The sequence below is a fragment of the Acanthaster planci genome, linkage group LG18, assembly GCF_054643075.1.
Source record: "Acanthaster planci isolate LZ-2023a linkage group LG18, COTS_SCS, whole genome shotgun sequence".
NCBI classification, from domain to species: Eukaryota; Metazoa; Echinodermata; class Asteroidea; order Valvatida; family Acanthasteridae; genus Acanthaster; species Acanthaster planci.
The window spans coordinates 9,179,472-9,207,351 of NC_141794.1; the positions used below are offsets into that span (position 1 = coordinate 9,179,472).

The window sequence follows — 27,880 nt, forward strand, 5'->3', positions numbered from 1 at the left end:
AGTTTAAAACGACAACGGAATTGAAATTCCTAATAGTAACCATATCCAGATCAGTTTATAACGAAGAATTATTTGGGGTCAATTTACAACAAAAAATTATTAAATATATAAAACGGGAAAGACACTCACCACGACAATGGAACACCCAATGTCGGAATGAGAGGGAAGGGTCATGAAAATCCTTGACAAAAACACTTTTACACGAACACTTGAAAGAGTATTGCAGCTTTTGGAATGAATTTTCCCACGGGGATTTCACAAATTGAGTGATTTCGGCTCCTTATCAAAGCATCACCTTGAAACACATGAAAATCATTAAAATGATCCAAATACACGTGGCTGTCAAAATCTCTGTCACAGAGGGCGCCCTATATTTTGCAGAACCACTGTACTGCTAATTAATACAAAACACGTGGCTGGCTCCGCAACAAGATGCTAGTTGCGTTGGTAATATACCATTATTGCTAGCTAGCTACTTACTGGGATGCTGCGTAGTAGCCTTCGGCGCTATACGATCTTTGGTAGTAGTACTTAGCATGGATCTTGGCATAGGATCGGATGATGAACTTTTTGTAGAACTAAAGACTCGGTCATTGAGGGAACATGAGGTCTGGCGTCCCAAACAGTGTGAACCAGAAGAAGTAAGGTCAAGCTCTGCCCTACCCCCAGCATCTGTACAGTCCTGTGGAATGTGGGGTTCGTTATCCGCTGCGCTCCCGTACTCGTCGTGGTCATCATGCTCATGTCCGTCGGTGGGGGGTTTTGTAGATTTGGGGAGCCCCTAGTTTTTTGTCATTTTAATCTTGTAAAATTGTTAAGCCTCCCAAAAGTCATAGGCGATGCCCTCTTTTTTGTGTAAAAATGTGACTTTCTTACTGATAAACCAGTCATGCAAATAGGAAATATGAATCCACCATGTGTCGTGTAAAACACTCAAAGTTTCCCTGCACAATCTCCTTCAAAACTCAAAACCCTCTTTTCACATCAGCAGCCCAGTTATTGTGAGCATTTTGTCATGGTTTTATGATCTACCAGTTAGGTGAATCAAAGAGTTAAAATGTAGGTCTCCCTTCAATTATATTATAGGAATCGGTAAACGACGGACCCCACATTCTTGGTGTAGGCCTATATACTATATATGCATAGAGCATGATCAATAAGGCATCTCTTGAACTGAAGGACTAAAATGGAATCAAGTTTTTTCAATCTTTTTGGCATTATCCTTGCTTTTCCAAATTAAACTTTTTTTAATGTTTGTTTGTGCATACATTTGCATGTATTATCAAATCAAAGAGGAGCACAAACAGCATTATAGCATTTAACAGTAATACGGTGGTTATCGTCCTCATTTGCACTTGGATGGGCTCACCAGGCTATGGCCAGGAAAAAAATCGACAAACGTGTACATGTACATACATGTACCAGTATTTTGGACAGAGAGAGGAGAGACTGCTTGGGGTAGCTTTCTTCCTACCTCCATGCACAGAGCAAGGACACAGGGGTACTACATCATTGTGTGTTACAGATGTATAATTTGTGTCCCAATTTCAACATTTTTCAGTGTGCTGCGTGTTCCCAATCTTGTAAGCTTCAAAGTGCCTAGGCCTAGGCAAACAGCATGAATTTAGCTTGCATCTCATCTGTGTTGAACAAATGAATCATTTGTCCCCAGAAATTCATAATTTTGCCTTTATTCTGGACTTACATGCACATTTGTTCTTTTGATTCTTTATAGTTGAACGTCCAAGTTTGATCATGCGTTTTGATTTTTGAAAACTATATTCTTCCATAATCATAATAGTTGAATTATTTACTTTGCACCAAGTAACAGATTTGGAATTAAGTGTCAAATCATGCTTCTAAAGGATATGCAAAATGATTTCAGAGTGGTTTGAGAAAGCATTGGACTGAGGAATGGAGAAACTAAAAAGGCTGATGGCAAAAATGGTGTAATGAATCAGAATCAACCATTCGATGAATTGGCAACATACATAACCATGTTTTTAATGCTTTCCAACAGTGTTTGTTCGAGGAAGTCTCTGTGGACCCCGTCATAGACACAACTACATATACCACTGAGCGTGCTCAGGTCTGGTCCTATCAAGCAGACTTCCTGTATGCCAGAAGGCAGTTTGACCACGCTTTGGCACTCTACAGGAAAGGTGTAGCTGCAGTCCCGACACGCTATGTTCTTCTACGGAGACTTTTCATAGAAGGTGCTGCCAGATGCTGTGTGCACTTAGCAGAGCATGGCCAAGCATTACAGATGGCCAAACTGCTTGTAGGTACCAATAATGATGATGTTGGTTTCATTGTTACAGTACAGGTTAACAGTACTGTAATCCCAAGGTACATGTACTCTTGTGAGAGCGTCATGTTTGTATTTATGTGTTATGTTGATATTCAGCTGTAATGTTCCAGCTGTTCTTGATATCAAAAAGTTAAAGAAAGAAGTAAAAACTTCAAAACTGATGATACCATGTGATAATTTTTTTAAGCCTTCAAATTTTTCATAGGCCTCCAAATTCTTTTTAGGCCACGGTTTCCCCACTAGCATAAAAAATACCCCCCCCAATTTCTTTCGAAAAAGGAGATGGTTTGGCCCCAAAATGGAGAAATTGTGGAAATACATGTACAGGCCAGGATCAACTCCCTGGGCTTTGGGGATTCCATTAGAGGGTAGAGTTGATAACATTACATATAAAAATGTCCTCAGTGTCCAAGAAAGTAGAGGGAAAGCATTTCCAAAATGGCTGTGAGCAGGGTTGGAAATTTTCACTTTTGTGAGTTTGTTTTGTGTGAATGATTAAAATGTAGTTAATTTTTAAAATGTTAAAAGGCAATTGTAAGTGAGGTAAAAGACAAGAATTTAGTTTCTGTTTGGGGAGGTTGAGGCAGTCCAGGCCCGTGAAGCATCTGGTACTTGTATACATGGCCACATAGCTGAAACAAACTGGAAGTATCAAATCAAGAAAAATAGCAAATCAAAAGAAAACAAATAAAAGCAAAGAGGGAACCTTAAATTATGGAAAGAAAACATAGGTTTTGATGGAAAAAGAATAGAACAAAAGTTTTTCATAACCGTCACGGGGCTCAACAAGGATCCACATTTTGCAGAGGCGTGTACATACATGTACATGTACATGTAGTAGGCTACTGCAGCACCTTGATGACTTCATAGAATTAGATAATTGAGAGTAGTTTGCCAATGGTCATTCTATAAATCAGGAGTCCAAAAGTGTGACATTTTAGAGTCCCTGTTACATCTAACTTTTCCAATTTGACAAGGAAATTTATCATTGAAGCTGACTTCAAATGATTTGAATTTGTTTTACAAGTGTTGGTAGTTTCCATCACTTAATCACTCTTTACGTAACCATGTGACTGGGAAACAAACATTGGACCCCAAATTTAATAGCTTTTCCCAATATTTATTGTACAACACCGTAGGATGTGAAAGTTGTGTTACAGCTGCCTTACGTACTACTTGCCACAATGTTCATTTGGATCTTTTGTAATATATGGAACTTGCAAAAAATGTTGAACACAAAAACACAGTTTATTACAAGTCATATTGGGGTAGTTTTACATCATTCTTACTACATTTGCATGAAAAAGCTTGCAATTAAAGGTCTAAAGTTCTACATCAAAGATTGCCAACAATGGAGTCATGATTGGCCAAATTTCTTATCAGACTTAAGTTGACTCAGAAAATAAAACAGACTACTTCTTTTGTTGGATTGTTCATAACAAGTGACATTTGGAAATAAAATCAATATCAAAATAATAACAGTAAAAAATATCTACATTGTGTGACAGTCTGTTACATGTGCCGTGTACATGTACACATACCTTTGTGTAACCTGCTCCGTATGCCAGAAAATGCTGCAACCAAAAATGATTCAACCTCTGTTTTGGCCATGCAGTTGGCCACAGTACTGAAGAGCCCACAGTATTCATGTATCTTTTGTTACTCACAATGCTTTGATGAAAAATACACACTGTTTTTTTTTTCATCAAGTTCTGGGAATTCCCTTTGTATTGTATTGGCCCCTGGGGCCGATTTCACAAAACTCATCTTATCTTGCAACTCATCTAAGGGCTTAAGATGAGTCCTAAGTCTAAGATTGATCTTTGCTAAGAAGGGTTCCAGGATCGATTTCTCCAAACCCATCTCAAGAAGGATGGGTCATAACTAGAAATTTGGTGGCTGTTCCACGTTTTGTTGCACACTTTCACGGAAAAACAGTCATTAAAAATAAAGGGAAAGCCAAAATACAAACGTGTGGCAGAACAGTTGACTCATGTATGCTTCCAATCGTTTTGATAATTCCGTTTTAAAATGACGAATAGGTTTTCTTGTACTGTTATATTTTTTAGCATTTTGCTTTAATTAAACTACCTACATGTAATTGTAAGTGATAACACTTTTCAAGTCTGTTTGTGCCGCCAGTTTTCCCACAGAACTGTTACATTTATAGCTCTAGGACAATACTTGTCTTTCATTTTAACGATTACTGCATACATTAATGAGATAAGACAACCCTCAGACCAATCTTAAGTTAGGAAGAGTTCCTGAAGAAGTTAAGACTTGTTGAACGTGTCCTCAAGTTTAATGAAATTGATCCTAAGACGAGTTGTAAGAAAAGACAAGCTACCCTTCTTAAGACAAGTCTTAGAGTTCATGAAATCGGCCCTTGCAACATTCTTCATGAATTACTTTGACTGTGCAGGCCTATAAAACCTGCCTGGCAAACCAGTAGAGTGTTGACTTAGGACTGGAACATTGTGGAGGATGGTGATGTGTGCACGATGTTGTTCCCCAAGTCATGAAAGGACACGAACTGATGGATGAATTGAAAAAGGTGTGCATCTAAATAGGGAGACTTTTTGTAGGAACGTAACAATAGGGATTGATCCTGCTCTCCCCGGGGGGGTAAAATCATGTTATTCGTGGTACATGTAGGTACAGAAGTGCCTATATCAGATCTGAAGAAATTCCAATTCTTTTGAAACTTTGTAAATTTGTTTTTTTTTCACGTTGTTGGAATTGTCACTACTATCGGTACATGTTTGTGTACATGTATAGTGTAGGTACATGCATGTAAGTTTAGTTGGTCCCCGCCTTGGTCCCTGCTACAGTTTTCGTCTCTGGAAATTCAACAGACAATGTTTGTTATTGCTGTTTGCACAGGATGCATTGAGGGAATTTATGGTTATTACATGTACATGTATAAACCTGTCTCACATGATCAACATGGCAAATAAAATAACCAATAAGCCATGTGCAAGTTAAATTTGAATAAAATCTGGTGCGCTGGGTTATTTGACTGCACATAAACATTAAGATTTGAATTCCCCAGACTAAAGACACTGTTGCTATACCTTGTGATTCGGGGCAAGCTTTCGCATAGCGACCACCATCTCTGGAATGGACTGGTTCCTTTGTGCCCTTCTTATCCATTGAGAACAGTGTATTGTTGCAAGGCGTCTCTTATGTAACTAAGCAATAGCTTGCCCCGAATCACGAGGTATAGCAACAGTGGTTTTAGTAAGAAGAATTCAAGTAAATTTACGTAAATTTAAAGAACTCATTGTACCAGATTTGGGTCAAAGTTAATTCGCAAAAGCCTTATTCTGGCAAAGTTCGTTTATCTATGTCCACCCCATGTTTATCACCAGTTACTCCCACCAACCTCAATCTCTCCCATAGGTGGTTGTAGATGCTTTTTTAAATCAGTGTCCAGATTTTTATGAGAAGCCAACATGTTGGTACATACATACATGCACGTGTATCTCAGTCTCATCACATTGTATTTGCCAGTTGTTTCTTTGGAAGCAATCTGTCATTGTATTTCTTTGCTTTTTCTACGTACATTTCTTATAGCTAGATGAGTCATTGACGCTGGAACATCGGATGACAGCTCGCAGTCTGCTTGCCACAGTACATGCTGCTGCTGGGAACCAACAGGGTGAATACCAACAGCTAGACAAGAGTTAACTAACCCTACCACCAGCATTGGAAGTCATTACTGTAGTGGCACTGCATGCCTTGCACTGCTGAGGTGTATGTTACAACACCTCTTGACCAATTTACTTGCCAAAATGCATGTGTATAAAGGACACATGGATGAATGTGGTGTCGGCACAGTAATGCTGTCTTTTCAGAATAGATGTACATATGTGTATGATCTGTGGACCAACAGTGACCAGAAGTGGCAAAAGTAGACACAATAGAGGTGCTGTAATCATACTTGTACTTCTAAAGGTCATTGCCATATTAACCGATGCAGTTTGTAATACTGTCATAAATGCACACACTCTACTTGGAACAAGTACCCATTGGCCAACTTTTCACTACTGTCCATTGCAACGCCATGTTAGCTTGCATGGTTTACATGTATGTTACAGAGATGTCACGCAAGCAAACCAAATAGGGAGTTGTGAGTTGCCAAATGTATGCCCATCTCAAGAATGTGTGCAGCTGTAATAGGCTTGCATGGCACCATCATTGTACTTAAGATGAGTTTTTGCAACCACAGCCGAAACACGTTTCCTGTTCATTCATTTTATGGGGATTGTCACAGCTTTAGTTATGCCTGTGTGATGTTGTTTCAACCAAACAAGACTACCAAAGGCCGGACTTTGTTCATCACTGGTTCCAATGGTAAAAACAATTTCACCCAAATAATGTAACTGAATTATGTATCCCCAGTTGGATGCATGCTGCTGTGTGCAGGAAACCAACATGGTTACTTCTAAAATGTGAAAATAGTAGTAGTGAAAAGTGGCTGATGTTTTTCATCAGTGTCGTACGCTAGTTTCAACCATGCTTTTAATTGTATTTAATCAGACTGCTTCAAACATATTCTTGGTTATTGCTTAGTACATGTATTTGCAATCCACTCAAAGTGGGGACAAAAGAGAGCTTGTTTTTACTTTGCAATGATGGCCCTCTGCGTAGAACTCACTGTGTGTATGGGATCATAAACATTTGGCATGGGATGCACTGAGCATGCCCGACCAGTTAATATTTGAAAGTATAGCATGGTCTTTGCATGTTTGCCGGGCACGAGCCCAGTTAATAAACTTTCCACCAGCCTGATGCTTCTTGACAGGTGAGTATCTTTAGCTACCAGGATGAAAAATATATTTCTTCTTTTTCAGATGCCATCAGAAGCCTTCACATCTGCATTCAGTGGCAGCGTTCAAATGTCCATTTCTGGCTAAAACTCGCAGAGGCTTATAGTGCCCTCTATCGCCAGCCCCAACCTGCGTCACACTATCACTGCACTGATCATGCTCAGAGTTGTACCACAGGTACCAACTGTTCAAAAGAGCCAGGTCCTGCAAATCAAGTTGGAGCTACGTGTAGTGGCAACAGTGCTTTCCCTCATACATGTACATCAGGTGCAACTACAAGAACTACAGATATTCCTAGTAAAAATGTGGGTAAATGTGTTTGCCTAAAGTGGCATGCTAATAAGAAAGACAACAGACTTCCAATTCAGATTAGTAACATTGACAGTTGTTACCATGCGAGAAATGCACATACATACAGTTCTTGCCTGCCAACATCACATGAACTACTGAATCCAGCTGACACAAGGATGGAAAATTCAAATGAAGCATTTGCCGGAGGAACATGCGGTACTTCACTGGACGACAAAGACTTATCCTTTGGTGACTTACTGAACCAGCTGGACAGCCTTGCTATAACTGAGCAAGCTACAAGTGCTGAGTTAATTGATGAATCTACCCAAGGTGGGTTGATGTGCAATCAGCATCGACCAATACTACTTGCTGCTAGTTGTCTCCTTAGAGCCAGGTAAACATGTGAAGCCTTGAATTGTCGTTGCCAATGGCTCAATTAAGGTAATAACTATGCAAACCGTAGTTTGCTCACTCAGTGGAACAAGCATCAAGTGCTTAAATACTCATTGTTGAGAACAGTGTAGGTGTTGTCAATGCACTTTAAAGGTGAACATTGTTAAGAAGAGAGTTCCTGAAATAGATTCTTTCTGGAGAAATATGGAGCTGAAAAGTTGTGAAATGAAGTGGTGAAGTCTATCATTCCTAAAAACTGGTTTAGAGTCTTTCATTCTTGTGTAAAACTCTGTATAGGCTTGTGTGTACCGCTAGACTACTTACAATTTCACATTTGTTAGAAATACCATGTGGAACATGTAAGCGTACACTGTACATGTTCATGCGCCTTACTCTCAAAACCACGAAATTCCCTCATTTTCATTGAGGTTTATGAACTGGGTCTCTTAAGCCCTCATTCGAGGTGATTATAGTAACAGTGCTTGTTATGTTTGTGTGTATATGAGGTAAATGCACCCTTATATTTAATAATTGTTTGCGAATTATAATTGACTGTGCAGAATTTCAGCCAACATAGCAAAGCCATTATCTGTCTCTCAACAGGCTGTTACTGAAATCAGTGGAACACTCTGTTGCCTCTTTTGCAAAAGTCAAAAATAGCCAACTTCAGATGCAGGTAGGACTTGATATTGCATTAGAGTAATTTAATTTGTGGATTATGACTCTTGGAGTAATATTTCCAAAATAATCTAGACAGCATTTTATTAAAATGATGGAGGTCACTGATACATATGTATGCTCAAAAAGTTGGTTATTGGGAACAGAAATTGCATAGACTCCATTTTAGTTTCATTTGAACTTGTATTCGGCATTTTGGTCTCTCACATGTACCTCAATACATGCATCTCAATAGTTTCTCAAAATAAGGAATTCCCTGTGCTACCTTCTGGTAAAATTCATCTGTTATAATGCCATCTGCAGTGCTTCAAGTGAGGTTTCTGGAAGAATGAAAACAAGTCTGGTTCCCCATCCAAAAGATTCTGACTTTATTCAGACAAATCATATTTTGGTTGGGGGAAAAAAGTGATGTGCAGGTTTATACTGCTTATGATGCCGTGACATAAAATACCTAATAGTTGATCATAATCCCTGAATATTAATCTAGCTACATGTAGTACATGTACATGTACATGCATACTTCTGTAAAGAAACACAAGGAAACATTGAACCCTTATACTAAATATGAGTCCAAATGAATGTGGCGCCCCCTACCTATCTTTCACTGCCATGAAAAGATGGCATAATTAATCCCTTACCCGAAAGTAGTATCTGGTACTTTAATTCTGGGAAAACTTGTTTCCTTTATTGCACAGATAGAACAGACTCTAAGGACCTTCCATCTAGACACTGCCATCCTTGAAGTGCTACATCACCATGCAAGAGTCATCTTCAGGAAAGGCTGTCACCGACTCGATGAGGTTACCATGGCAATGGAGGAAGGTGGAAGAGATGACAAGGGAAAGGATGAAGCTTCAGAGGAAGAGTGTTTAGCCATGACTGAATTTGAACAGAGGTGGTTCCCATGGCTCGTGGGTAGGAATTCATAGTAGTCCTAAATCTCTAAGCATTTTCGCTTAGAACCTTCCTGATTCTGTTCCTTCAAATTCCTCCATTTGACAGGATACCAGTGGCACATTTTTACTGACAACAACCTGACTTTTCCTTCCACGTACCTTTTCAGCGCACTCTGCTGCCTTCACAGGAGTTTTAACTTGTACTACTGATATCTTTCCAATGACAACTTTTGAATCATTTTAAAATACCTGGTTTGGCCTGAGCAGTTTGTCTGAACTTAAATTCACATGCCCAGACAAGGAATTTATCCTCATTACCAATGTAGTGCTTGACACACTACATGATGGCAAGGCACTGGAGTGTTGCTTAGGAAGGAACAAGTTTGCTTCCATTGCCTTGACTACCATTTCCATTTTCTCAGTGAGTATTTTTGTCAGCATGTGACAGCTGTGCTATGACAGCCTTGCCGTTTTGGTCCGTTGGGTTTGCGTCGCCATACTCTATGATTATTAATTGCATTTCTGCAAGTTGTTTGAGCTTTGTTTGTCGAGAGGGGGTTATCATGAAACATTTCAATTGTTACCAAGCCAAGCTCTTCTCTTTTGACACTATGGTTTGGGCGAATTTTACTCCTACAGCTGGAAGAGTAGTTAATTCCTTCACAGATGCTTAATTGATATTTACAGCCATGGTTTGGATATATCACTTGTCAAATAGACGGTGCATGTAATGATGACAAAAAATCACTATATATTAAAAGGACTTGCCACAAAGTCAACAATTTTAGACAGTCACCTGCATCAACTGTTATGCCTTTCTCCTATCGGTGACACATTTGCAGTCTGTGCAGATAACAGTTAGAATGTACATGTACATTGGTGAAACAAAAAAAATGTGCGTTATGCACAAAAATAGAGCTCTAAAGTGATTCTCATAAAAAATGCACCATGCAATGCAATAAGTAGCAGATTCTTGGTCAGTACAAACGGAGTGGTAGAAAGTTCATATCAATTATTAAAATATCTGTCCTGTAAAATGGATCTAGTGCCATCAATACCAACTGATGCCAAGAATGCCAGTAACTATATTGACGACGTCAACAAAAGCCGATGACGTCAACTTAAAATATGTCATAGAAAAAATAACTTGAATTTTGATTCGTGGAATAATGCAAACAAATGCAGCAATGGGCCTAAAATTGTTGACTAAGGAAGGCAAATAATGTAAATTGGCAAAAACTAACAATTTGTTGTTTCAACCTTTGAATGAATACTCCCTCAGAGACTTTTGTCAAAGTAAGAAAAACACGCCTGTTTATTCTATCTCACATTTGCTGTAAATTAGATTTTAGACTTTCTATATGTGTCTTAGGTTGGCCTGAGCAGTTTGTCTCAGGCAAGGAATTTATCATTGTTGCCAATGGCCAATTGTTTTCATGGTCTACTGTCTTCTAAGTACATATGGAACAGTGAAAAAATACTTATTTCATGTCCAGGGCTATACTTTCAAGGGTTATTTTAAAAAAATCCCGGCCTACAAGAGTTAATTAATACAAATGTTCTGTCTCCAGCTTATATAATCTTTCACATTAAACATTTAAATGCTTACAGTTAGAACCCCACATTTTGAATAAATATTAAAACCATTTACAAGGTATTTCTAGTGCCGAGAATGAACGCATGTGTGGTCACTGATCCCCTGTTGCTCCAAGAGGTTTTGTGCCGATACCCCCGACAGACTATGCAGTGAATCTTTAACACTTTTAGGCCTCAGCCACCAGCCTCTCCGCTGTCCAAGGAAGTTTGCATCCAATCCAGTCCCCCTGCTTTCATGGTAGATTCGTGCATGATGGGTTTTTTCTTTGGTTCAGAGGCATCTTGAGATGCTCCTTTACATTCTGGTTGCCATGATGGTGCCTTAGATGTTCCAGGTTGCAGCTAAGGAAGCGATCTATCACTCAAACAACAAAAAAACAGATTTAGCGCCATAAAGTTCGTGTTTGTACATGGCTAGTCTTGTGGTGCATGTATATAGCCTGGTTAATCCACCCTATCAAGTGATTTAAACTTCACGTGATGTGATTGAGGCAGTAGCCAGACATATACAGGCCTGTACGCCTAAACGGGAATTACTCAAGCCCAAGAGCTATTATGGCTTTTTTTAACTTCCACAACTGTTGATCCAAAGGTTGTTTCAAGGTTGGGATTTTCAGAGAATGAAGTTGACATGGTATACCGGTACCTTCTGAACGAGTGAAATTCAGTAAATTGGCCTGGGTTGACAAATGACCCATTTTACTTGATCGCACCACACATAATGAAGGCAAAGTAAACAGATGACTATCAGCTTCTCTGGGTACGCACTAAAAACACACTCCTGAAATTGTCCCATAGTGCACTGTGCACCAGTACTCCGCATGCATGTTTGGCAGGGTCACTGAATGTGTGCAGTGCACAGAAGTTAAAGGTAAATAAACACTAACATAGAGTACTAGGCAGAATCTGAATAAGGTCTTTCCTTGAATTCTCTTTTCTCTCTGAGGACCTTTCCTTGGATGCACCTTTTCTGTCTGACAGTCTTTCCTTGAATTCTCTTTTCTCTCTGAGGACCTTTCCTTGGATGCAGCTTTTCTGTCTGACAGTCTTTCCTTGAATTCTCTTTTCTCTCTGAGGACCTTTCCTTGGATGCACCTTTTCTGTCTGACAGTCTTTCCTTGAATTCTCTTTTCTCTCTGAGGACCTTTCCTTGGATGCACCTTTTCTGTCTGACAGTCTTTCCTTGAATTCTCTTTTCTCTCGGAGGACCTTTCCTTGGATGCACCTTTTCTGTCTGACAGTCTTTCCTTGAAATTTCTTTTTCTCTCATTGGGGGTAATTTCATTAGATTCACCTTTTCTTTTCATGGTGCTGGCGGAAAAAACCAATGCAAAATAATGGTCCATTTATTCTATGCACCATTTCTTTCCTTTTGAAACATTATTTGAAGCAACCTGTCATGCGTATTCCACAGGTGCAAAATATAGGTTTGAAATGGATGAATTACAAGCAAATATTTTTTTACAAGCAAATATTTGTGTGTGTGTTGTACCTATGCCCCCTTGGGTTAATATAATAACACTGAAGCTGTTGTTTTTACGGGGGTACTGTTCTAATGATCAGAACTTTATTTTGGATCTTGTTAACCCTAACCCTTCCAGACCTCTTAAACTTCACCAGGAGGTTTGGAAGGGAGATTTAAGGTAGGTAGAATCCAAAGAGTTTCTTCTTTAGGGAACAATGCCTCTGAAAGTATTGAAAGAAAAAATGTGCCATTGGTTTCCTGCACATCTGAGGACCCAGGAAGATTCATAACTAATGTTTGGGAGATGAGAACTAAGTAAAAGAGATTTCTCTGTGTTGTCATTTACTTGTGTAAATTATGATTGATATTGGATTAGCCCTTGAAGTGAACTATGCAAATGTCACTGGATCAGATAAGAACCGGAGGGGCTCAACGTTTCGGACAGTGTGCTCTGTCCGTCGTCGGGAACACACTGTCCGAAACGTTGAGCCTCTCCGGTTCTTATCAGAACCACACAGACTCAAAAAGAGATATTGCATGGTGCTTACCGCAAGCTTTCCACCTTAGTCGTCTGTCACCATGAAGAGCTTGAAAGTCCGTCACTGGATCACATGAGCAATGCTTTAGAAGGCATTATATATACACTGTTGTATATACTTTTGTTCGTACCCAAAAGACTGCTTTATAGTTGGTCACATGATTAAAATGTTGATGTGTGATCGTCCCCCACATGATTTATACAGTTGTTGCTGAAGAACATTGGTAACTTTGCAACCAGAATTTAAATGATAGAAGTTTGATTTGGTCGCTGACCTGGCCTTTCTTGATTGGGTCAGTCCATGCATGATTGTCACATGCAACAATTGACATTTGTGCCTTTTATGTTGCAGGTTTTACATGAAGGTTGTGCAATGACTGTGAACCAGTGGTGTCTGTAATCAAGTCAAACACAAATCCATCACAAGTTGTCCAGTCTTAAACCTTGTCTCAGGCTATTCAAATGAACTGACAAAAGCATTCTTTTGTTATTGTTTACCCTATGACTTATGACTGGTTTTGTGGTTGATTGGACTACACCACTGCCTGGTACTAACCCAAAACACTTGGCAGGAGTGAGATTTGTAAGGATCTTTCAGGATTTGCTCATCAGAATTTTCCTGATATCAGGATTTTTCAAACAGTCTCTTTTAATGTCTGGAAAAACCTGAGCTTACTATGAGGGTGTTTTTATGTCAAATTTGATGTTTAACAAGAGAAACGGGTATTTTAAGGGGTGCTGATACATGTAGGCAAACAAATTTATTTATAACGTGCTCTAAACTGCTGTGGAGCCTTCCAAACCCCCAAGTCATTATTTTGTGAATATTTTATTTTCCTCCAATCTCGCCCCTGGCTTGAGCGTCCATCAGCCATCAGTTTCTGGAATTCATCATCAGGGGACAAAACTTTAATAAACCAGCCACAAACTTCCAACAAAATCAGTTGCATGTCACATGAACGCAAATCCTCTGTAGTTGTATTTCCACAAAATGAAGAGTATTATGCCACGAAAAAAAAAAAAAAATGGACTTCAAGAACAACTGATTTCAGCTCTCCCATGGAATAATTTAATCAACCAATGTATCTTGGAAGAAAGCTGGAGAACTACATGTAACTAAACTGTTTAGCACCACAAAGGAATAAAAAATGCTTTATGTTAATTTGTAAAATTCAAATGCATGTAATATTGGCATTGGTCTCAACTTTGTTTGGAACTGTCCCATCTGTGTATACTTGGCAAATTTTGACAAATGTTTCTCATTCTCCAGTTTTTGTGGCTCTTCCAGCAAAACTCCTAGGACACCAACAAAAACTACATTCTTCTGAGCGTGTATTGCCCATGAGAATGGTTTGCTGATTAACTGCAGCAATTTTGGTACATGTTGTTGGGCTGTTACAACTGCAACCATGGCAACACTATACATGTAGTTGGGATAGTCCTAACTAAAGTTGTGACATAACAAGTTACACTGTGTTAGTGGACCTTAAATCCTAAATCTAACTGCATTTTAAAACCCAAGATCATGTACTTGGTAGAAACATTTTTTATTAATCCTTTTGTAATACAAATATAAAGTGTGCATTAAAACTGTGTGATCCAACCCGTCATTATATTAAACTACCGAACAAACATTGACAATATGGTAACCATAATGGCAAGTTACGTAAGTTTCTGTTTCCAAGGCAAACATGTGTATATGAATCCATGTACATGACCATTGAGCACTCAAAGATGCCAGGTAATGGTGAATGCATGTTACCAGACTGTTTCTGCATTAAGGCTAGCCTTGGTCAAGGCCTTTGTCATCAGCTGTCTTACCAGCTTACAGCAAGCAGCTTACCAGCAAGGTGGCTGTACCTTTCACAACACACCAATGTGCAAGCAGGGGAGCAAGTTGTCTATCTGCAGTCTGTGCAGTTTAAATATAAAGGGCAAATAGTGACCTCATATAGCCATTATGCCATGCAAATCAGGTGGACCTGTGTTCAGCTGATTTGCATATCATGGTCACACTGTACACAGCCAATGAGCATGCAGAGATGTTGGTCACCAAGTTAAGCTAGCACAAAGCAGGCTTAACAAACATCTTGACTAAGGTTACATTAGAACTGATGTAATTTGTGAGTGTGCCCAGTGGCTAAACAATCCTGCTGCCTCAGAAGAGGTTCAACTATATTTCAAAGCAATACAGTGGTGGTTATTTCAGGACTGATTAGTTTTGGTACCCTTGTTTACACAACAAAACCTTGTGTTGTAGGAAAACAGGCAAATTCAACTCCATGTGTATGTGTTCTTGAAAACGAGCATGTAAAATGCTGGAACTACACAGGAATTTTGAAACAACTGGGAAAAAGCACAGTCGTCTGTGGAAAGGATATCGGAATCTTCATGTGAATTAAGTGGTTTAAAGCTAATAAGGATAAAATAATAAACCTTGAGTAGATCCTTTTGGTTAGTTAATACTGCTGTTTCTTAGTTCCTGAAATGATGACTTGAGTCATCAGTGGACAGTGAGGCTAATGCTGTAATAAGTAATCATTTGTGCAAATAAAAGAATAGTTTTAAGAAAGAAGAAACCTTTTTTCAAAATGCCACACGTCTTCCTCTTGTTAATGTGCCCAAAGGTTGTACTGTATGGCCACGTGTGATCTTAAGTAACAATGGATAAAATTTGTAAATTGCTATTCTGTGTGTATCATGAATGCTACTGATGGCATAAATAGAAATTCAGAGTTTTACACCCTGTTCTTAATGCAAGTGATTTCTTAAGAAAGTCACATCGATTTAATACTCAAATTCCACCTTGCGTATGTCAAATAAGACACTATACATACATGTACCAGTACAGTGCACTAAGTATGCACTCCCTCCAGTCAGACTGTCCCCGCCCCCACTGTTTCCTCTTCAGTATTTTAATCAGTATTTAGTGAAAGATATTTTCCATTTGGTACTGCCTATTACTGCTTACATTCAACCCTTTAGTCATGGAAATATGTAGGATTTGATCTCTGGTAGACAAATTTGTGCTAAGTTGTGGTGACTTTTGAATATGCCTTTTTTTGTGTGGTCATTCCCCACACTAATGCAAAAGTCTGACATGAACTTCTACCACCATAATTGAGCCCATGCATCAGTCTTTAAAAACATTATTAAAAATACAGCTGCTTGTATTGAGTATATAAATCCTCCCATGTAATGCAACCACCATCTTGAAGTAATGAAATGAAAATATCTCTGATAAAACTTCCTAAAGTTCCTTTAAAACTTCTGAAACTGGCCAATACAACTCGGCATTACAATGGAATATCAACCTGACCACCAAAATTTGTAAAGTACATGCAGCTATATTAAAACCTATCATACTGAAATGGGAGGATTGAGCTCTGTTAGGGTCAACTGCAGAAAGGCCAAGCCCTCTGTTCCTGAGTGAAGATAATTTGAAATTCTGGCAAATTACATGTACATTGCGGGATTGCCATTGCAAGTAATGCATTTCAAATGCTACACACTTTGGGAGGAAAGCATTTCACATACAGATGTCTCTTGACACCCTCTGCACAAACCAGATGAGACTGATCTGAATAATTCTTGACGTTTTACCGACCAAATTTGACTTTCCAGGACACTTTGTTGCTTTCAGAAATAGGTCACTAAAGGGAAAAAAAATCAGTGACATATATATATATAGAATTCTTTCCAAAAATTCGTGGCAATACTCATCCACACCTCATTTATGTTGCTGTGCTCTGTTTACAGAGACCAAACCACAGTATTCATTTATTTCCTGTTTTCTTGATTCTGGCCATCCTGACTTTCAGCCACACAAAGGCGCTGAATTGTGAGTTCTTACAGGCTTATGCACAAATGTGACCTGTCATGAGAAAATGAGTGTACAGTTGCATTCCGCTATTTCCTATTTGGACGGTTCAAAGTCAAAATACTGAAGCGGAAGTCAGTGTCGGAGTTTGGTAATATTTGGAAAGAGTAACCTTTCTCCTATTTAATTGCAAATATCGCAAGATCATATATTTAAAAACGTCATTTGTTTCAGCAATTTTGATGACAGAATTATTCATGCCTGGTCAGAAATGTTGAAACAATGTCGGAAACAAAGACACAAAGCTGCCAGAATAATGTCACATTGTTACCATGTACTTTTACCCTGTGTTCCATGTAAATACCACCGGAAATCTCTTTTTCAGCTGAATTGAAATCTACCAATTTCTCAATATTTGACAACTCAAACTTCCAGCTTTTTTGCTGTGACAGTTCACTTAAGTGCTGAAGCGGTGCTCAGTAATTTATGCTCCACACAACAAACCAACTGACCAATAAAACTAAATCATCACAAGAGACTATTTCAACAAGTATCAAGAGAAAAGATCAAACAGAGAGAAGATTGAACTGGAGTGTAACCCTCAGCCTTACCATATTTGAGTTGTTTGTGGTAATGTTCATATTATGTACAATATTCAAATTCTGAGTTTTAAATCACCTCTTACTTGTCAAAAACTCTTTGATGCACTTGGACAGCAAGCAAAGTCTGTTGGTGAAATAATTCCACTTGTAGGAACTGTTCTCGTCAAGTCAGCTTTTTGGCCGATGGTTGGTAGTAGAGAATGACAATACAACCTACGGCCCGCAGGGAGTTTGTGAATACATAGCTGAAAACAACTGCGAACAAACAAGAGTGATCTTAACTACCGGGTACTCAACACTGCTTAGTTTTAATTTGGGTAGACCCTCTGAAGTGTTTTTGTAAACTTTGTCGACTCTGTGTGCCATTTTTGACTACACCCAGTTTTTAGTAATGTGATTTAGCAATGCAAACAAGTTCACTTACAATCACAATTTTTAAAATGAACCATACCTCCTTTTTAGGGTGTTTTTTGGAGGACTGTCAGGGTTAACTGGTTAATACCCAGCTACTTGGCATGGTACATTCCATACAGTTGCATACCCGGTTTGCAAAGAACACTTGGAGACATGACTGCATAGCAACACAGCTTTATTTGGCACTATATATCAAGCACTAATGAAGTGATCCCCAGTTTTATACTTGACACAAACAAATCACAATTGCTGACTGACTGACATGGTTTGATTCATTTATACTTACCCAACATATCCCCTGCTATAATGGAGGTAACCAGTCGTACTAATACATGGAAGGGAATTGGAAAGAAAAACATCATTATATTGAAAATGTGGTCACAATGTGGACTTTGTTCACAGAAGTACATGTGGCTTCCCCCCGGAAAAAAAACCAAAAAAAAACAAACAAACAAACAAAAAACCCTGCTAAAACAGCAATATCGTTGATAACTGATGCTGACAGACTCCATGATGGCACAAAAACAGTCAAGGTACTGACTGTTCAAGTCTAATCTGCCCGGAGTACGGTTTGTACATCACACCATAACTTTTTACAATGTGGATTTTACAGGAAAAGCAGGAGTTGTCACTTATTATTAATTAAACATTAACCACCATTGAGCTACATGCAACACTCATCCAAATTGTAGACAGTGGCCTGAATACAAACAGTAATGGTTTATCTGTTACAACAAATACATGCACTTACAAAATCCTGTTGCCCAGGATATAAACCATGATGAGAAACTAACTGAGCCAGAGTCCTTGATTCTATAAATTGCCAAAATCTGGATGATCATTCCACTGGCTGAGATGGGCGTAGATAAGGTCTGTACATGTACATGGCAGAAAGATAACAATAGTTACATTACTGTCAGATCTTCACGCTGGAGTTTATCCTGGTTAGGCCAGAATACGCAGGATACATGTACTGTAACTGTACGCTTATGGCAGTAGCCAGCAAGGGTGGATGCATGGTTTAGATTCTGCCCGTTATTTAGCAATATTTGTCCACACTCATGTTCATATTGTAGCGCGCATGCAAAAATTGAAAAAATAAGCCCCATAGCCATTGCTCTGGTGAACATCGAAGGTCCAAGGTCAATAAATAGAATATGCATGTGTGCCACTGTGTGCGAATATCATGCACACACAATACACAGGAGAGCTCTAGTACATATGTACGTATGCACAAAACACACACAGAGGTACATGTACATGTGCTTGAACCACCCAGCGCAGACCAAGCGGCATATTGCTGGAATTAAATTCTCCAAACTTCTCTGCAGAAGTTGAGCAAATGAACTGGATTGGTTTGGGGACTTGGATCTGTGTGAATGCCCCTAATAGCAAATTTTTCCTGCACAGTACAGGCACAGTGCTGCTACACATTAGGCTGTGAACAAAATCTGCTAACAGTTCAGGCAGTGGCAGAGTGGACGCAGTGTACAAGCTATTGTTGGGGTAACATGTTGTCTAGGGCACGTTATATACAACAATTGGCACAATGTTACCACCAGTTCACACGTTAATAACCATGCAATGATCTTGCTCTTGGAAATTGTCTACATGTTTGGTACATTGTTGGGTTGTACTCAAACCTTGTTTATGATTCTTTAGTTTCAATGAAATGGGAATTAACTAGCCCAGCTGACACAGGAATGATTCTGACAATGTGTAGGGCAAAATTCCTCTCTGATGTATGAGATTTGCATTGAGGACAAGTTACATGTACCGTACTGCTGTCTCTATAACCCAAATGAGAACAAGTTTACAAAAATGCCGTCAAATGCTGTGAATTCGTACCAGCAATCTTTTTTTACTTGGGGAAGGTTCATAATGCAATTGCACGTGTGATACCACACGGGCAAGGAGCATAGATAATCAACTCCGCAATACAAATTTTAAATGAAGCTAACCACAGCATTAAAAATAGGTTCTTCGTGAAAAATTCACTCTTAATCCCTTCTTTACTGGACATTTTCTGGAATGAAAAATGGGTGCCTGTAACTGGACACTGTTCAGTGATCAGTAGCATACTCTGGGGACATTCCAGACAGTAAAAACTCACCAACAACAGACTAATGAACCATGGCGGAGTCACGCTGGATGCGACAATCCAAACAGCAATAAAATATCTGAGATTCATGTGTAGGAAAGAAATACTCCATTTGACTGTAAAAAAGATTGAGTAACATTTTTTGAAATATTAAAATTGCCCATGCTTGGTCAACTGAGAATGCTGTTGCTGTGATGTCATTCAGGAAGATGTGTTTTAGTACACAGACGTTTCTTCTCAAATTGTGAACCAAGAATTTACTCTCTGAAAGCATTTTTGAGAAAGGGTTGTTTGCTTATTATGTATTTACACAACAATGAATTATGAATGAATGAATATGTAGCCGAGCAAAATCTAAGAGAAAAATTCAGCATTTTTTTGGAACCCAAACAAATGCAAATGTTCTTTTGTCCAGATGACATCACATTTTCCTCGATGATATGGAAACCTTGTTGGCATAAAACACACAAAGGCAGAAAATATACCTTTCAAAATGGTGAAACTAAAGTTAAGTGACACACAAAGGCCAATTATGAAGGTTTGCATTTAAAAGACTGCATTGCAGATGCCCTTTAAGGCTATTGTGCATACTTCCTTTTGACACCTATTATTCACCCAATGCTTTAAAGGAGCCAGGAAATAGAAATACATGTTTATTTACAAATTTTATTAAAAACCCTTGAAATTGCATCCTTGGGTTTCAATTAACCTCATTTTAATTTTTTGTTTTGCAATTGTAACCCATATTTTGATGCTTTTTTGGTTTTATACTAATGCTATTTGCATATTCATGAGCAGACTTATGATGTCATCCAAGGCGCTGAATCTCAGTGTTGCACTGATTTGTGCACAGAAACTTCGTAGATTTTTTTAACCACTGCTATGGCAGATTTATTTTCTTTGGCAATTTATAGCTGTGTGAGTATATGGCAATAAGTCAGCAAAAACCTTTTTCACAGAAATGTTCCCAGGTAGCAAATTTGGAATTTGCAATTTGAACATGAAAACATGCAACGTGAACCATGTCTTCCTGGATTTACATCAAAGCAAAAGTATTATTTTTATTACTGTTTTACTGCCACTTACTTGCAACCCTAAGGTTGAATAGCAAAGTAGTACATCAAAATACATTAAAAATCATAAAAAAATATTACAATGAATAATAAAATAATGAAAACATCAAAACCATAAACAATACATATAAGTTATAATATAATAAAGCATTGGGATGATGCACTATGAATGAAGACACATGACATTAATATCCATTGCATACACGAAGACACCTGAGGAAAAATAGTCATCACTAATGCCCCTGTACATATTCGTCTCATCAAATCAGTTATGCACCATTCCAAAATCCCTGAATCATTTTTCAACTGTATTATTCAACAATCTTGTCAAGTACGGTAAGGGGCTATTTTGAAATGTTTTTGTTGGACCATGGTGGCAGTCAAATTTGAGGGCACTGAAGGGCACTGAATGACTCCTGTTAGATTTGGGAAACCATTCAGGGAATTTGTTAGAACGGAATGGCTTCAAGGAAAATTTACTACACAAGTGTATTCTTCTTTCCTTTAAGGCTTCTAAATCAAGTAAATGCAGAGCTTGATCGTAATTACAATAATTATTGCCAAGAATGATGCAACAAATTCGTCTTTGGATTGATTCCCATTGATTAGATTGTGCTGTCAGCAACGATGGATGCCAAACAGGAACAGCATATTCCATAATTGGTCGCAGGTAGCGTTTATACACACAAACCAATTCATCCTTAATTAATCCCGTCATTTAAGTTTACAAATCATGAACAGCTTACGATTAGCCTTAGTTAGAATGTCAGCAATGTGACCATCCCACTTCAGGTTACTCTGAAGGATGACCCCTAGGAGCTTGACACTAGTCACATTAGGCAGGTGTACATCAGAAATATTGTAGGTGGCTTCTGGGGGATCCCGTCTGCCGAAATACACCTGTTCTGTAAGAAAATCAGCAATCCATTTGACAACCAATGGGGAAACCCCAAGCTCAATAAGTTTATTTATGGCTATCATGTGGTCTATTGTATCACATGCTTTATAGTTAATATTAATGTGCCAATGTTACCTGGTCTATTTGCACCAGAGATTAAATGATGATACACAGTAGATATCGATAATACAGTGAGTGGTGGACATACCTTTTCAATTGCCAAATTGTCTGAAGTCCAATTTAGAATTGAGTAGATAACCCATTTGCTTACGAAGCTTTCAGCGACCTTTGCAAGCAGAGGAGTGAGAGAGATTGGTCTGAGTTTCTGCAAGGTGGGTGGTTGAACTTTTGGTATCGGAACAACATTAGCCAGCGTCCATTGGAATGGAACAACACTCTGCTTAAATGATGAATTTAAGATATTAGAAACTGGAATACTGAATTCGTAAGCGAATTCTTCTAGGATCTTCGCAGGCAGGTTGTCTGGACCGCCAGTTTCATTCGCTGAAATCTTCCTAAGTTCTTTTCAATCTCCCAAGGATAGATTTCAGGAGGGTCTGACATACAGTACTAGGCAAATAGGCAGGTAAAAAGTGCCTTCACTTGTCCAGAAATGCTTGATCAATTTTTAATGTTTGAAAAAGTGCACCATTCAGTTCACGTAACTCAAATACGATGTCAAACAGTCTTCATACATGGAAGAAGAGTACAGGGATACACAAAAAGTGATTCGAAGAAAAACTCATTTCCTGGTTCCTTTAAATTTGATACTAAATGCAACAGTAACAATATGTCGCAGGCATTACATTACTTATAGCCCGACACAAATTTTATGCCAAGACTGCATAAAACCAAGCAATGACTTTGCCTTCAATGACGGTATCAGCTGATTTGGTTTCCAACTGCATGCGCATGTAAATTGTCAGTATTTTTCCTCTAATCTGTTGGTGCAGGTATCTGTCAGTCATTCAGGGCTGAGTAAATATGATAGTGGTTTGATTTTTCAATATTAAATTCAGGCTTCCTTACAATGGTTTCAAGCCAGTTAGCATAGTTTACACTAATCTTACAAGGTTGCATGTACATATACCAGTTCTTTCTTCACCTCAAGTATTACAGTGTATCTCTATTGACAGGCCTAATTTGGGTACTTCCAAATAATTGCTTGTAACATTTAGAAAGTCTATAATTGGCTGCTTAGTATTTCGTTTGTCAAGGATACAATGCACTGTATGGAAGGAGGATAAAGTTAACTTGATCCAGGTAGTGTAGTATCATCAAAATGACAGCCCATACTGAAATATGAACAAAATATAATAACAGTTACCAAGACTGGCATCAGTACCCATGGAAACAAATGTACAATTACACTAATATCCCAATGACTAGACCTTTGCATCCCCACTAAATGCACTTCATAATAACAACAAAATGCCCCTTTTTTGGAGGGGGGGGGAGTCAAAATCACACAGTTATAGGCAATTGCTTTTGCAAGTTTATCAAGAATCCTCAGAGCTTGTCAAAATCATGGACCTGACAAATAATGTGTACATACAGTACATGTACTGTGCGCATACACGGTATGTTAACTTGGGTTTTACTTAAAGAGAGTGTCATTGCTACTAAAGTTGCTGTGTATATGCATTGTAAATGTACAGTATGTATGTATCTGTTAAAAACTGATACATGGATACATATAATGCTACACAGTGATTTATATAAAGTCTTCTTCCCCTAGTTTGGGGTTCGTTTCAAAGATAACAGGAAGACAATTCCACTGTGTACCATGTTACTGCCCTCAATATTATTTGTAACTCCTCAGAAAAAATAGTATTTCAAAAAGTGACAGAAGTGATAGGTAGCACTGTTATTACCTTTATTTCCAGTTTCAGTATTTGAACAATTGTTAAGCAGGTTGGGGACCAAACCACAACCACAGACTATGCATAAAGCCGCTCGTTTGTGCAACTTCAAAACCAATTCCTCTGATTGATCAAATTTACAGGAAACATGCTACCCAAGATCTAGATGAAACTTCCCTTTCATTTGGTTCCCTTTTAAAGCAGATCGAGGAGATTTTTCGGTTGAACCTTGCACTGGATGTGTCGAATTTGGTAGGCAGGTGAGGCAACTCTGCCGATGAAAACGTTTACATGAGATAAATTAAGCTGGGCCGAAGTTTACTTTATGCATGAATATGTTGCTATTAAAAATCTCCAGCAATTCACTGTGGCACATTTCATGTTTACTGTGGCGATTTTTCAAAATAGTGATCGGAAACAATTTTGCCATAAACTCCAACGGTAACGGTAACAGCGGCCATGTTGGCTGCCGGCATTTCAAATCTCGTTATTTTCCCAAAATCGTGTGGAAAAATTACATCATTATCACATAACCTGATAAAAAATGATGTCATTACCGCTTGAACAAACAACGTGAACAGAAACTAGGGACTTTGCTAGATTGTGGTTTGGTCCCCAACCTGACAATGAGGTCGCTAAACACACAACCAATTTTCACTTTTTGAGTGGAATTACCAAGTGCCGGTATATTACATGTTGCACTCTTATTAATCTTTAATTTTGTCTCCATTCAGTCTGAAACTGAACATGCTTACCTTGTACAATGAGAAATAAAAACTCCACATACTGCATGATGGGTTGAGAATTCACAAACATGTAGACGGCAAAAATAGTGTAGCTGCAGAGGCAAAACAAAGCTTGAAAAGTTACTGTGCAATAATTTACATGCGGACCATTTTCTGTCATTAAACTGCTTGGCACTGCCTAGCCTTGGCCCTAGAAGTCAGTGATTAATAGTGGTTTTCGTTATTGTTGTAGAGTGCCATCCAACAACTGTTTTTGACTTTCACTAATGTCCTTCACTCATTTATTCATTGCGATTTCATTAGGAAAATCAAACAGAACTCACATGACTGAAAATGTTTGATTTACAATAGAAAAGTTACCTTTAAAGCATTATGCCGTTAAGAGAATTGGTTATTTAAATGTCATTCTGGGGTTGACTGTTTAATGGTTTCAGCATATATATAATTGGACTTAATGATATCCTTGGGTTCTGCAATAGGTTCACCCAAGTGATTGGAATTCATGAATGCACTATTCCAAAGCGTTTGCCGAGTTGATGGTCAAAAGCGGCAGTGTCTAGGAGATGATAACAATGATTTGGCAAAATTAATGATTAACTGTATTCATCTAACAGACAGCTTCTGCATATTACATTTATGCAACAATTCAGCACAGAGCAGCAAATGCACGTTTCTGCACTCTTTCCAAATGTTGAGACTGATTTTTTGATGTGTCAGAAGACCAGATAACTGCTCCATACTCAAAAGTTGAAAGAATATACCTTTTGTACTGTATATTATGATAAGGTCGTCAACACATCTGGATGCATTGGTAACAAGGCATTGTACCCGTTGATCCCGTTTTAAATCATTTTGGATTATGATTCCAGGTAATTTTGTTGATGTAAGGAGCTGGAGTTGAGTTTCATTAATCGTTATGTTTGGCTGAGGCAGTACATGTAAGTTACGTAAAAACGTAAATTTTTGAGGACTGGGTTTCATATCATTAGTCTCTCACCATTCAACAACTGAATGCACAAAGTTTTGCCTATTTGACTGCTCAGTTCTAGGGACCACTTTAAGTAAGGTGAGGTCATCCACATATTTCCACTGATTGGCCAACATACAAGCAGCATTGTTAACATTACCGGTAGCTAAAAAAAGGGAATCTTGTAGGGATGAGAGCATTGCCATATTAGGTTAATTAGCAATTAGACTGTTGGTATAAATATTAAGGTGTCACATCCAATAACAGAAGGTTCAGGCACCAGGCCCAGTATGCTAATCCCTTTCCCCCAACAAGGGCGTTTCACAATAGTGCGCCTCCAATAGTTTCCTAACACGCATTGGGTCGACAGATTTTGCGCCTTGTGATTGGTCAACGCATTGCAAACTCTTATTGGTAAGGAACCAGATGCTGCCTGGTTACTGAAGTGTGACACGATACATGTACACTGTATGTCCACTGACATATTAGGGTTTGAATAGGCAACATACATGTACTGTACTTCTAGATTACCCCATCAGCATTGACTTGATGTAACTGGCCTGCATTCAAAAACCAACAGTGTTATGAAATCATCCCAAACTTCCCTGTTTTGAGTATTTTCTGTGTTAAAAGGTCTCTTTTTAGGGGGGGGTAATTTTTCTTTTCTTTTGCTAAACTGAAATTGCGCCAGGAAAGCTACCCAAAACTTAGTAATTTAACTTCTTAACAATCCTGCAGGAGTTATTTTGTTTCTAGTCTGACATCCTCACAGTATAAGTTATATACTGTTTATGTATGTATCTGTTTTTACATTGTTTACGTTGTCATATTGTGTGGATTACTCTGTCTTTTTATTCCTGCAAAATAATAAATGAAATCAAATTGGGTGTTGTATATTTGGGGACCCCCTAGTATGCCATTTTAATCTTGTAAACTTATCAGCCCCCCCCCAAAAAAAAACCAGGGCAATGCTCTCTTTATTGTGCTGACTCTGTTTTTTGGTAATTTTAAATTGTACATTGTGAGAAAATGTGACTTTCTTACTGATAAGATAAACCAGCCATGCAAATTTGAATCCGCAATGTGTTGTCCTATGTTAAAACAGTTTCCCCTTGTAATTTCCTTCAAAACTAAAAACCTTACCCTCTTTTCATAACATCAAGCCTATAGTTACTAAGCATGATGTCACAGCCATCAACCAAGGTGAATCCAGAAATTAAAATATCGGTCTCTCTTCTAAGTTCTTTTATAGAAAAAGGGTCCCCCACTCTACAGGGCCAGTTTGTTTCACATGTTTATCTGGATCTCGATCAGTGATCCCATCGCTGGTTTGCTCCATCCATTAGGCAGGTTTTGGTGTCAGTGAACCAACGACGGATCCGCATGAAACAAACTGGCCTACAGTCCAAATTAAACAGATCGCTAGTTTTTGCATATCGCGCTTGCGCAGTTGCAGTGCCATAATGATAGAAAATGGGAGATGCATTACGGCTGCCGTAATAACAGCCACATCGTTTATTTTAATTCAACTGGGACAAAAGAAATGCAAAATTGTGTCTTAACTGTATTGGACCAAAGTTGAAGCTGGACGAATTTACATTAAAAAAGTCTTAAAGAACTGCCAGGAAAGGAATTGATTGAGGTGTCCAAAGATTAGCGGAGGGATATATATAATTCAGTTGCCCATTTAGCCCAAGTACAAAAAAATTAAAAGCCCAAATTAGAATTTTCAGCAATGTCAACAAATCAATCAAGTCAACAGAACTTTTTAACAAAAAGAATTTGAAAGAAATCCTATATATTAAAAAAACAACAGTGCTAGCTAGCGAATTACTCTAAAAGTAACGATTAGGGCATAGGCCTAAGCCAAAACCGAGTCCAAAGCAGACACAGCTACAGGCCTGAGCAGAGTCTTGCAAGTAAGACACAGAGATGGTAAAAATGTGGTGTTGCCTGAATGCTGCCGGTCTGCTACAAATGGTCAAAGGGTCAAGAGGATTGCACAACCCATGTGCTGGCACTCACTAGGGGGTCTGGAATGTACATGTGCTGACTTTAAAGGGGAAAACACTCTCTAAAACAATGCAGCCTTTTTGTGTAGGCCTACGGAATATTTACCTAATCAACTCAAGAATGAAACTCGACAAACTGACTCCCCTCGCAGATTTTGATTTGTAGAGAGACAAAAGTTGTGGAATCTTGAGAACCACACAGGGAATAACGCAAAAAAGGTTTATTATAAGCAACGCAGACGCCGGCAGGCCACCTTCTGTCACGTCTGTGGACGCCGCCATCTTGCTTATCTCCCTGGTACCCAATATGCATTGTAGTTTACAATAACAATTACATTACACCTTCAGGTAAATTGTGGTGTAGTACCAGCCCAACAGCTCCAGT

The 27,880-nt window shown here is 38.6% G+C and overlaps 2 protein-coding genes across 5 annotated transcripts; one reads left to right on the forward strand and one right to left on the reverse strand.

Annotated features, from left to right (window-relative positions):
• Nucleotides 1-240: 240 nt before the first annotated feature.
• Nucleotides 241-15,579, forward strand: LOC110988592 (uncharacterized). 2 transcript variants are annotated; one of them, XM_022252277.2, is made up of 7 exons: nt 241-641; nt 2,021-2,281; nt 5,888-5,972; nt 7,168-7,828; nt 8,431-8,503; nt 9,201-9,420; nt 13,353-15,579. In XM_022252277.2, the coding sequence occupies exons 1-7, from the start codon at nt 537-539 to the stop codon at nt 13,361-13,363; spliced, it is 1,416 nt and encodes a 471-aa protein (XP_022107969.2). In that variant the 5' UTR covers nt 241-536; the 3' UTR covers nt 13,364-15,579. The 2 variants fall into 2 exon arrangements, with proteins under 2 accessions (XP_022107969.2, XP_022107968.2); XM_022252276.2 differs by having other exon boundaries at nt 242-641; nt 9,201-15,579.
• Nucleotides 14,047-27,811, reverse strand: LOC110988593 (solute carrier family 66 member 3-like). Of its 3 annotated transcripts, XR_002599463.2 has the most exons (8): nt 27,602-27,811; nt 24,526-24,608; nt 23,131-23,203; nt 19,950-20,016; nt 18,588-18,708; nt 18,123-18,161; nt 17,506-17,677; nt 14,047-16,874 (listed from the first exon to the last, which is right to left on the reverse strand). XR_002599463.2 is itself a non-coding variant. In XM_022252278.2 (7 exons), exons 1-7 carry the CDS (start codon nt 27,775-27,777, stop codon nt 17,586-17,588), a joined length of 651 nt encoding a protein of 216 aa, XP_022107970.1. In that variant the 5' UTR covers nt 27,778-27,811; the 3' UTR covers nt 14,047-17,585. The 3 variants fall into 3 exon arrangements, 2 of the variants coding, with proteins under 2 accessions (XP_022107970.1, XP_022107971.2); XM_022252278.2 differs by having other exon boundaries at nt 14,047-17,677; XM_022252279.2 differs by lacking the exons at nt 23,131-23,203; nt 24,526-24,608; nt 27,602-27,811 and adding an exon at nt 21,757-23,124 and having other exon boundaries at nt 14,047-17,677; nt 19,950-20,053.
• Nucleotides 27,812-27,880: the final 69 nt, after the last annotated feature.